General features: G+C 32.5%; 1 protein-coding gene across 1 annotated transcript in view; it reads right to left on the bottom strand.

Annotated features, from left to right (window-relative positions):
- Window positions 1-12,895, bottom strand: part of ELP4 (elongator acetyltransferase complex subunit 4) — a 227,412-nt gene that overhangs the window by 135,412 nt on the left and 79,105 nt on the right. Inside the window, exon 7 of the mRNA XM_043908655.1 lies at window positions 11,105-11,293. Within this exon, the coding sequence (XP_043764590.1) occupies window positions 11,105-11,293 (189 nt within the window). The remainder of the gene's footprint in view (window positions 1-11,104; window positions 11,294-12,895) is intronic.

Below are 12,895 nucleotides of genomic sequence, written 5' to 3'. Positions count from 1 at the left end.
CATAAAGCATTTATGCAATGCCTCAAATTAGAATAAGTTCTTGGGTTACTCAAATGAGAAAAAGAGAAAACATGCTATATGAAGGACAGAGCTCCATTCAAGTATGGCACACATCAGATTTGGGACTACAACAGCACAAAAGCACTATCAAGTTAATATTGAAGTTAAAATAGAAATATGTATGCTACTTTATGTTTGACCCTACCATGTGACATGATGTGTGTGTCTATTGTGGGGAGGGAATCACCACAAGAAAAGCAAGTATTTTACTTAACAGCTCAAGTTATAATAACATATCCTGAAAAACGATATAGAAACACAAACATACTACAACTCATAACATTTTCGTGGTCATGTAATAAAAAAAAAAAAGCTTGAATGAAAGGATAAACCTAGGGATATTTAATGAGGTATTTGTTTTCCCATGTTTATTAAGTTCTCCATTCAACTGAAATCAAACTTATGAAATAATAAAATTAAAACAGTTATACAGTTTGTAGCTTTTTACATGCCTTCCCTCACCTTCCCCAGACTTGCCACTTACTTCTATGGATTAGATTATTATTTGATAAAAAAAAAAATTGACAGTGGGGAAATAGTCATATTCATAATTATTTTGGGTTTAAGAAAGAATATAATTTTATTAAAAAGTATGCTAATACATAATATTAATCTCTTAGTGAGGGTATTAAATTAAGCTTTTACAGATTTAATACTGAACTTTATCAAAGTCACACAGTTAATTTTAAAATATGGAGGGGCTTTTGTAAATTAAAACATTCTAACTGCAACATTTTCTTGGTAGTACTGTATACCAATATTCATGTAGGGAAATCATAAAACAAACATATTTTGGCTCCTTTTTCTAATGCTTAAAACATATCCACAAAGTAGCTAACCTCAAGGGCAAAAGAAACTGCTCGAGTATGATGCCAAATTTTACTAAGATTAAGCAATGGAGCCATATTTTAGATATTTTCTATGTGATCAAATACTAATATTCTAAATTTTGGTGTGAAATTGCTGGCTTAAAACTGAAGCATTTTTAACATAACACATGATAATAATATCAGAAATATTATTTCCACATACATTGGTCTCAAATAAATACTACATGCTTTTAAAGAACATTTGTTTACATCAGTTTTATTTTTTAGTATGCTATTATGAAACATTAAAAAAAGTATGCATTCTGAAAACCCTTATAAATGGGCTGAACAAAATACTGTAATGAATAGGCTGAACAGTTAATGGCACAATATTCAAAATTAATTTTCGTTTTAATAAACTATATATCATCTAGTTTCATATTACAGAAATTATTCACATGGAAATTTGCTTGTATTGTTAAATCTTTTATGAGTAACTTCCTAAGTCAGAAGTTTTTTGCTCACTACTTTACACATGAAACCCTTAAAATGCAATTTGCGGATGTCCAAAGGCTCACACCCTGCCTGGAAAAACAATTGCTGATATCCAAATATCAAACAGAGCCTCCAGCTGATGTGTGGGATGCAGTAGTAGGTTAAAGATACTAAAGTTTAAAATCAGCTTAGAATAATCCCATATTGAGTATAAAATTATAGCCTGTCATCAGGAACAGACTGACAGAGCCAGGTCCAGATGGGAGACTGGCTGGGAAAAAAGCTGAGGCAGGTGGGAAAGTGATGGGAACCTGACGGAAGACAGGACTACTCCCTCTGCTGGCAAGCGTCTCACCTGCTTGAATTTGTAACTAATAACTAGCTTTCCTTTAATTATTTAAGATGAAACCAATAAATTATGTAAGGTGTGTCTTTTTTTTAGTTGGCCGTTTTGTATTTGTACATTTTCAAACTCATGGTATCCTATTTTTTTTCACCAGATTAATTTCTCAGAGATGTTAAGAATCCAATGTTTCACTAGGAGGTCCAATTATTTACCCTATAATTTAATTGCAATATAAGCATAAACAAATACAGCACTACTTTTATAGTCCATCTTTAAAAATTAAAAATGCACTTGATTTATGTTTATTGACATAGAAACCTTCTGGAAGGAAAAAAAATTTCTTGGGCTACAGACTTCACAATCTCTTTCTCAGGCACTGCATAATGCCCTGTAATGAAATAATATAGAAATGAACCATATAAATCAACTATACAGGGAACAAGGAAAACAGCATGTCACAGCAAAACAGCATAGATGTACAGCGCCAAACCTATCTGATAATCTAATGATCTGAGTTTACAGATATTATGTACTAATATGTTAAGAAATTAAGAACTAATGTTTACACAAAAATTTTGTTAAATTTTACAGAAAAATTATTCAATGTTTGATTTTCAATGTAAGTTAATAGCTGCAGCAAAAACATTTAGTAAAAATCTGTTCTAAGATTTTGGCCTACAACCAGAAGCTCCCAGAACAGGAGGGATCAGCTTTTTCACCCACTGTTCTCATCTGAATCCTGGCTTAAAAGCTATTCCAGCTCCCAGCTTTCCAGAAGGCTCCATCCCAGGAATCCCTGCCTGCCATTTGGTTTGCTGATTTTAATCTCTCAGGACTTTCTTACAGTGGCTCTACTATGCTGAACTGGCACTTGCTTCTAGAAGTGAGTTATTATTAAACCTGTAGGTCAATTGTGGCACTAACAACTCTTTGGAAGCTTTCAGCCACAGTGTACAATTTGCTAGTCTAATTAAATATTAATTCTAAGTGTTACATTTTGTGGCTAAGAGCTTTTATTTTCCATCATCAACCTGGAAGAGAGAGGTTACAAGGCTAATTTAATCTCTTCCCCTGTCCTCCCCAACATTAAAGATTAACTACATAGGGTGTGAAAACATTGTTAAAGAAGCAGGAAATCTTTATATAGTAATAATAATGCAATTAACAGCAAAGGGCTAAAATATAATGTTTAGGATATAATATATGACCTGGTACTTAAACAGCTTTAAATTATAATTTGTTACAAGCATGTTTTGTCTCAATATTAAGAAATAAGTATCACCCTTCTTTTGAAGACAGTAATCTTTCTTTAAGGGAAGGTATGCATGCAAGTATATAAGTAGGAATATTTCAAGACTTGCATTTTCTCACAGGTATTTTTCAGAAAGCTTGTAACACTAAAGATAAAAAGCTTAGTAATTCTATTTGTAAAATAAATACAAAATTAAATAAAGTTGTACTTCTTTCCTGTATACAAAAAAAAGTGATGTAGTAGAGTCGAGACTATAATAAAAATAATGTTAGGGATCCTTCCCTTTTTTCCCTTCTACCATGTTCAAGGAGACAAAATGCAGAGTCCCGTTCCGATTCTGCGCCCAGAACAGTTGTGTCCACGCCTGGACACTGGGCATTATAAAGACTATGCAGTCCAGCAGCCAAAGATTCCATATGCCTGAACAGATGACTCAATCTCCATACTGTGATGAGATATTTCACTATTTCTATCATTGATATCTTTGAAAATTTTGACTCTAAATAGTACTTTAATGACCATCACCACTATAAGGTACTGTGGTATGAATTGTTATATGAACCAAAACTTCATAAGTAATTTCAGGCAAAGCAAAAAAGTCTTTAAAACCAAAATTATTTTTCATTATATGCCTTATTGAATATGCTTTGGTTAATTATAATAAGAGGCTTCTAAATGACTGTTTTTTTTCTTTTGAAGATACATATGAATCTTACTGAGAATTTTAAGTATGCTGTCCTTATTTAATATGCATATTAAGAACAAATGGCAGATATACTGTTCCTAATCCTCTATATAGACAGAAACTAATAAGCAATTTGGAGTTTATCTATGTAAAAACTTTCAAACATTCTTGATCAAGAAAGTAAATTAGATGTATATGTATAATGCATACAAGCTAAGATTTGATTTAAAAATTAATCAGATACTACATTGTGCAATATAAAATATGAGCTATAAAAATCTGTAAACCCAAGTGTATAGGAGTACTTGAAACACAGTTCTGTTATTTGTTATTGTACAAAAAATAACAGACTCTGCTTACAACCCAACCAAACTTGTATGAAGCTACTAAATTTTCAAAGACTGGACACATATGGTGTAAAATTAAAATGAATTTAACATGATTCATTTCATTTAAAAAAATCATTTCTATTTAAACTTTTAAAATATTAATTTCTTACAAACTGTATCAGACCAGGTGAGAAGATCTAGAAAAATAAAGGCAGATTCTTAGTTGAGAGTATGAAAATCTGTTACCCAGAAAATCTGACTTTATCCTTTAGTAATTGATAGTCATGATCAAGAGATTAAATCTGTAATTTTCATCCTTAAATATTCTTAATAAACTGCATCTAAAAAGACCATTTCAAATAATAATTCTCCTTAATAAAGTACATTTAAAAAGGCCACTAAAGATAGATTAAATTATATGGCAGAAGGTGTTGTTATGCCTTTCTATAATGATGCTCATAGCAACAATTACATAAAAATATTTTCCAAAGTTTTATATTTTTAAACTCACAAGAGTCTGTTATTCCCTCACCATACAATTATTCTTAGTTTGTTTTAAGAATAAAAGATTTCACACTGAGAGAAATTCACAAGGTCACTGGGGTCCACATTTCATAATCCCATATTAACAATTAGTTCGAAAGTTGTCCATTGCTTGATTTAGAGTTTAGTTGCTAAAATACTCAGCATGAACACAAAAGTTTATGGATGTGAAAATGTCTGTTCTGAATTTCTCTACACTGCAACATACTGTATGATTCACTTCAGTGGGTTCAAAGTTTTAATATTGATATTAAAGAAGATAGATTTGAAAATATATCAATTAAAATAACATACTAAATAAAACTCCACTCAACTTTCAAGAGATATATAACAAGGGCCTTTTCTTCCTGATTTTCTTCAGAAAAAGAATTTTCCTTGGTTTAAGCAAAATAGTGTCAGTGATAGTTTTCTGCAGTGACTGAGCTGGGGGTGGGGTAAGGGGAGGGCAATCCACAGATCAAATTGTTGGAAAATAGTGGCTATATGATAGAAACTGAATAGTCTATTACTGACCAAGTGCCAATGATGACCAATAAAAATATATTACAGGCCAGCTTCAAACCTGAAATCTGCTCTGAATAAATGAAAGTTTAAGTAGTTTATCAACTAATGTTCAATAGCAAATACATTAAATACTTGCAATACTAAGAATTATGATAGAATGAGAAAATCTTATTTCATATTTTATCATCAGTAATGTCAAGGAAGTTTTCATTCCTGCATTATTATAGTTAAGGAAAAATTTATTGGGTTGTTTACATTTAAAAATTCCTTGGAAGTGTAGATTGTGACAGCTTGAATAGATTAGCAGTGATGAAAAGTAAATTTTCTTTTTGAAAGGAAAGCTGTGAGAAAGGTATAGAAAAATAACCTTTCCTATTTTAATTACAACTGTAAAGTGCTTTGATATTTATTTCCTGACAGTTTCAGGTAAAAGTAATTTCAATCAATAAAAAATACAACTCAAGAACAACCTGTCACAGATTGTGAAAATAAAATGCATAAGCTAGGGGAAATTTATTTTCTTTTCACATCATCAGTATAGTCAAAATAAGGCATGAACCTAAGTATCTATCTCCAAAAAAAAATAAATGTTATTGGTCACCATTTTTCTTAAGCAGAACTTTCACTGGGAAATAAAAATAATATTAAGGCACAAAATATTTGTATAATTTGGAAATGGATAACAAATTTCGCTACTAGTAAGCCAGTTCTCATTTATAATAAGACCAGAAAACATTACAGTTTCATATCTTGCCAGATATGGAAATCAAACAGTATTCTACGGTAACAGCTTCAAAATTATAATTGTGTTTAAAAAAAAAACTCATTAAAAAATTTCGAAAGGTGTACAAACATTTGTGTTTCTAACAGTAAATGGAAAAAAAAACCAGCAGAATGTTCAATGTAGCTGAAATGTAACAACCTTTAATGTGGAAATTTATACTTAAGCTTTTCAAAGATGAAATAATATTCTCTTACTTAAGATAATAGGAAGGAAGAGTTTCAAGGTAGGGTTTTAATTACTTCTCTTAGATGTAACCTCTCCTCTTTCTTTTTCAATCCACGACAACCTTCACTCGACAGCAGAGTTTTGAACAGTTGAGTTGTGAGAATGTGAGCAGCTGCTGTTATTATAACTAAAGGTCTGTCTACTGCTTGAGTCTGAGAGACCACATGTTCGGCTGTCCTCTCATCTTGCCATCCTCACCAATTAACTATTAACATGGAGGGCTGTACACATGCTCTTGGGGGCTCTTTAACAGGCTTCTTGGCGAGTGGAACAACTACACAGCAGGGATCTGGGAACCGAATGCTGGAATATCGGGGAGCCGTCCGTGGCTTTGCTCCTCTAACGACACTTTACTCCACAGTTCAGCGTGTAACAAAGTCTGTATTTAACTTGGCCATTTTCACATACATTTTTAACAAAGTGTCTTTGGGTACATAATAAAATGATATTCTAGTAAGACACAACATGAGTAATAACACTACTTCATAGGGAAAACTGTTTAGGACTATACATGTATATATATTTTAAGTCAATCATACTATATTTGATGAATAATTTTAGTGTTTTCAGCTAACAGATATTTAGAATTCATTTTTATGCATTTGTTTTAATGTATGCTTGCTATTTCCTGTGCGGTGATGAAAATAATCTTTAACCCAAAGGAAATAGGTCAAAGTTGTGAGGCTGAACACAAAATAGTTCAAATACAATTCTTTTTCACTCTACTTGCAAAAGTCTTATTATAACAAGTTAAAATCAGTTTTGAATCTATGTCATTATTTTCCCTGTTTTAACTTTTTCCCCTCTTTGTAATTTCCTTAACTATGTGTTCCTTCTCTACAATGAAATTAAACATGGGAAGCATGCCAAAAGTACAATAAAGGGTAACTAATCATTACTGTACAAGTCTGACAGAATGCTAATAACTAAAGTAAGAACACTGATTGGCTGTTTTTCCAGTCTATGAGGAATAGATATTTTATATATTTTTAATCTAGTGTTACTTAACATAACATATTCAAATAAAGGTATCACAATTCTGTTTCCTATAGGTGTTTAATTATATGATAGTATTTCCAAGGATATCAAACTACATTTCTATTTCTTGCAAAAATCCATTTTACTATCAAATATCAAGCTCAAGCATCCAAAATACATACATATATGAATCATCTGCTCCATCCATCCTATCTTTCACATTGAAAAAAATTTCAGGAGGATGGGACCTTGCTTGTTTTATTCACTACTATATCCCCATGGATGCCTAGAATAGTACCTGCAACAAATATTTGTTGATTGAATAAGCTAAATTATTCAATCACCATTTAAAGTTTGACTTAGAGTCTTCAGGGGTGACACTGGTCATAATTGAGAGGAAGCTACTGTATGATGTTAAAAAGAGTCATGTTACAACAAGGGGATGTTACTAAGACTTCAGTGGCCATCAGACGTCAGCCATGCTTCCTAACCTATCTCGCCTGTGAGAAGATCTTGTCTGTGTTATTCATGAAAAGAGGCAGAAAGCTGAAGATGTCTGTTGCTTTGATGCACTTACATACCTTAGTTTTCGTACCCCTGATCTCTGTTCAAATTCTCAGTTTTGGAGGTCTGTTTAAGTAATAACAGTGAAGGTGACAACTGTTAACATGTAATGAGCGCCTTCCATGTGCCAGCACCGGGTCAGTCCATGTTATTGCTAATGTTCTGAATTTTTACGAAAGAAAAAGCTGAGGCTGAGAAAGTTAGACTTGACTAAACCATATAACTAATTGGGTCTATCTCCCTCCAAGGCCCAGGTTCTTTCTATCACTGAATGCTACTTTGTGCACAGTTTGCTTCTTAATTTTGGCCCTATTTAGTACTTCATTGAACAAGCAGAACAGCATGGTAGTTGAGTATGGTAATTGAAGGGGGAACTGCTTAGATCTAAATCTTGCCATTCCACTAGTTGTATGATCTTGGGCAAGTCACTATAATTTTCGGTCCCTTGTTTCTTATTTGTAAAATGGAAATAATGACAGCACCAACAATATAGGACTAAATGATAATGATAGTAGTATAAGGATTAAATGAGTTAACATTTGAAAAGATCTCAGGACTGCAACCGGCCTGTAGAAATCACTGTGTAAGTTTTTAAAAAACAAACTCACAGTTTCCTGATTCTGTATATGCATATGTCTTTGATTAGCTTTGTAAGCACTTTTTATTCTCTTGGCCTAAACATTGTGATTTTCCTTGTGAGTCTTTAAGAGTTACAGTTTTATCCACTGTTTATTACGTATCATGGCTGGTTTTAGCAAACTGTTAAGTTTTACATTTTCTCCTATGTATTTCGATAAAAAAACAAAAACAAAACATGGTCAGGTGTTGTGCTCAAAGAACAAGGAATACTTTTTTTAAATAACTCCAGTGATATTAGGACTACAAGACTACTATATGATATCTAGGCAAAACTGTTCAGGGAATAGACTGGTGTATTTATCACCAAAGTCTGACCATATCTTTTCCTATTTCTACTTCAAAATAGTCTCTTAACTGGTATTTAAAAATGTATAATTTAAACTACATCTTTTTCAGTAATACAAGAATTTAAACACATCTATAAAATACCAAAATTCAAACACTGGTTAATGTTCAGACATCCAGTTCACCTTATCATCTCAACCATTGTTTAATCAGTGGTGAATACTGGATGATCTAAGGTCTTCTTATAATATTACTCCTCTTCCCTTAGACAGAGGCTAGAGAAATCACTGTCACAAATATTCACAATAGGTTTGGAATCTCTTCTCGAAATACCAAGGATGATCACTACCAAAAATGGCTTTAAAATTTTTTTTTCTTTCTCTTCTTTATTGCATAGGCACCTTTGGAATAAATTTTAAAATCACATATATTCATATATTTATCTCATAATTGTTTTGGTTCTTAAATTTAAGTCTTTGATTCATTCTGAATTATTTTTTGTGTATGATGTGATGTAAGGATCCAAGTTCATTCTTTTGCCTGTAGCTAGCAAGTGGTCCAATGCCATTTGTTGAAAGGCTGTTCTCTTTCTATTGAATGGTCTTGGTGCCATTGTTGAAAACTGGTTGAGCATAGACGCCTGGGTCTATTTCTAAACTCTCAATTCTATTCTGTTGGTTTATATGTTTATTCTTATTCAAGTACTAGACTCTTTATAGACCTCCAAATTTCAACTGTATCTGTTATATTTCTGTTAATTTAACTAAATGTAAAGTTCTCATGGACCCATGGAGTGTCACCAAGTATATAGTCCTTGTTTCTTTGACTTGCTTGAATATGTCATTTAAGTTCAGATCTCAGTTGTAAAACAGGGAAAATGCTTAACATATCCAAGGACAGGAGCCTAGCTCAGGTAAACCCTTATTTTCTTATAATATGATTCTAGAATCTGATTTTCTGGGTTCAAATTATGGTTTTTCAACTATTTAACTTTGATCTAATTTCTTAGTTTCTCTGTATTTCAGTTTCCTTATAAGTAAAATGAAGACAACAATAGCATTTACTTAAAAATTCTATAAGAATTGTTAGGTCCTGACCGAAAGGGCTTGCTGGTAACTCTCATTGTTATAATTGCTATGTGTTAGAGAAGTAAAACAAACCTCAAAACTTCTCTGCTATAATTTACTCCAAATCAAAATGTTTTAGTATGTTCATTAGAAAAGATTTAGTGATTTCAGTGATTTTGACTTTCACATTCCCTTCATTGTAGCAGATATTTCAGTTATTTCTAGTATCATGTTACAGTTTATATGTATATACACACACATTATAGTGTATATGTGTATACTGTACACACACACACACACATACACACACACACACACACTCTCACTGTGGAAATACTTCCAAACTTGCCATGTGAACACTCTTACGAAAAGAATTTTTTTGAATCGATGAAGAAATCTTACAAAGACCCTTCTTTCCCTGCGGAGATTGGCTTCTCTTTCTGAGAGTGTGGCTTCAGAATAATTTTATATATATATATGTATAATTATATGAATAAGACTGGTCCCTTTCTTGCCTCTTGTTCAGATATATGTGTGTACATGTGTACACACATATATCTGTACACACACACAGCAATTAAAATATATCTAAGACATAGCAATTATAACAATGAGAGTCACCAGCAAGCACTTTCGGTACACATGTACACACATATATCTGAACAAGAAGCAAGAAAGGGACCAGTCTTATTAAGATCAGCTTCTTTCTTCCCCCTTTTTTTTTTAGTGTGGTAAAATACATACAATGTAAAATTTATCATTTAACCATTTTAAAGTATACAGTTAAGTGGTATTAAATACATTCATAATGTGCTACCATCACCAACAGCTATCTCCAGAACTCTTTCCATCTTCTAAAACTGAAACTCCATACCCATTAAACAATAAGTCCTCATTGTCTCCCACCGTCAGCTCCTGGCAACCACCATTCTACTTTCTGTCTCCATAATTTTGACTACTCTAAGTATGTCATATAAGTAGATTCACAGTATTTATCTTTCAATGACTGACTTATTTCACTTAACAAAATGTTCTCAATATTTACTCCTGTTGTAACACACATCAGAATTTCCTTCCTTTTTAGGGTTGAATAATATCCTGTTGTATGGATATGCCACATTTGCCTATCCAGCTGTCAGTGAATAGTCAGGCTGCTTCTACATTTTAGGTCTTGTGAATAATGCTGCTAAACACAGGTGTAAAAATATCTCAAGATCTATATTCAGATTGGTTTTAAGATCAATGAAAAGATATGCAGCAAAATCAACCTCACGTCACAATGATATTAGCAAGTTTACAATAAATCCAAGAAAAATTATAATAAAATTAGTAAAGATGAAATTACTATATACTCACTGTATATTAAAACCATAGATACTAAAGTATTGGATAATCCAGATACCTTGCTGCTTTGGCATTTTAAGCATGTAAAATCTCTTTTACACAAATGACACATGAAAATAATTTATAAAGCATTTATATACTGCTCTTCAACGATGAACCACAAGTTAGGAGAAAGTAGTTTTGGGAAATTCCTACCTGGATAAGGTGTGTTGGCATGGTAATGATACAGGCTGAAAGAGAGGTTCGCAGAAGTCCACGGAGTATATAGAGGAACTTCGTGAGGCTATGACTCGTGTCACAGTTTTCTGTACAGCAGATATCATCTCCCCACAAAGGTGAACCAAGATTCTGGATTCCTATTCTTAAAATGTTTTTCTGTTTTTTCTAAGGGAAAGTGAGAAAGAGGTAAACACATTAAGTTTAGTAAATGACAGGATACCTCTTTTACTTTTATCTGCCAGTTCTTATTTTTATTTAAAACAGATCAGAGAGATAATGTCAACAGATGTAGGAAAAAACTTCATGGAGTATCAATAATAAGGCAATATAAAGGAGATCTTTAAGATTATGATACTATTAAAAATAGCAGAACTATTTTTTTCTTGTGCTTTTTCCTTGTGGAAAAATTGAGGAGTATCACAGGCCTTAAACTTAATAGTTTCTAAATTTTAACAGTGACTACTCTAAGAATTATGTTTGAGGCAATTAAAGTAATACATGACAAATCACAGGTAAGAATAAAGACAGTCTAAACCAGAATGCATACAAGCCGTTCTTAGCATTACAAAATTCTGTCTTACAATAAACTACAGAGTGCTCACTATTTCTCAGATAAATTCTATCATGTTCATTGCCTACTATTCTGTGTGGAAGAAGTTTAAAAATGTATTTTTTTGGTGTTTAACATTTTGCACTTGCCTCTATTTTTTCTTCTTGAAGCTATTTTTATGATAATTTGACACTTTTCACAAAACAGGTGAACATTTATTTAGAACTTGAGCCCATTGACATTAAGGTCATAACAACAGTGAGAGATATTTCTTGGGAAAAGAGCATTGAAAAACCACTAAGTAAAACCTAATTTGAATGTCAATAAATGTTTGCCAGCAGATATGTTTATAACAAATCTTACTATTTGGGTTATTCTAACCAAACAAATGTTTTGCAAATGCTTTCCTTAGCAATTCAGCAAAATTTCCAGGCAAAGGAAGGAGCTATCAGCAAAACCTGGCACAATGAAATAATTGGAAAATCATTAGAATTCTAACAGGAAAAATAAGATTTATTCTCCTAAAGCAAAGACTTGGAACATGACTTTCTAGGCGTGATTTCTGATGAAACAAGATCCTAAACATGCTACTGCTATAAAATGCCATTAATAAAATTTATGAAAGTGATTTTCTGTAAATCCAAGGAGGATTTGTTGATAAAAGGAAGTAGGGAAAATGAATAAAACATTGAAATGTTACAAGAGGAAAACCTAAGAAGATAGTAGTTAGTAAGACAGGTAAAATAGAGGCTTTTAAATATGCACTGTACAGCTAAGTAGATGTATGATTTTGGACAAAACACATACATTACTTAGGTCTTAGTTTTCTCATCTCTAAAATAAAAAGGATAGAACAGAATGTTGCTCTATGAGACTATGCATGCCTGTGTGTGTGCTTAGCTGTGTCTGACTCTTTGTGACCCCATGGACTATAGCCTGCCAGCCTCCTCTGTCCTGGGATTCTCCAGACAAAAATACAGGAGTGGGCTGCCATTTCCTCCTCCAGGAGATCTTCCCAACCCAGGGATTGAATCCAAGTGTCTTGTGTCTCCTACACTGGCAGACAGATTCTTTACCACTGAGCGACCAGGGAAGCCCCTATGAGACTATATAATTCCTCAAATAAATAAAGTGATACAACAGCCTATATAAAACTATGAGAATGAAATTTAAAACAGAAGAATTTAGTCTAAGAACATTTGAGAAAAACCTTTTGA

This window comes from Cervus elaphus, chromosome 1, assembly GCF_910594005.1.
Source record: "Cervus elaphus chromosome 1, mCerEla1.1, whole genome shotgun sequence".
NCBI classification, from domain to species: Eukaryota; Metazoa; Chordata; class Mammalia; order Artiodactyla; family Cervidae; genus Cervus; species Cervus elaphus.
This window is presented reverse-complemented; position numbering and strand designations above follow the sequence as displayed.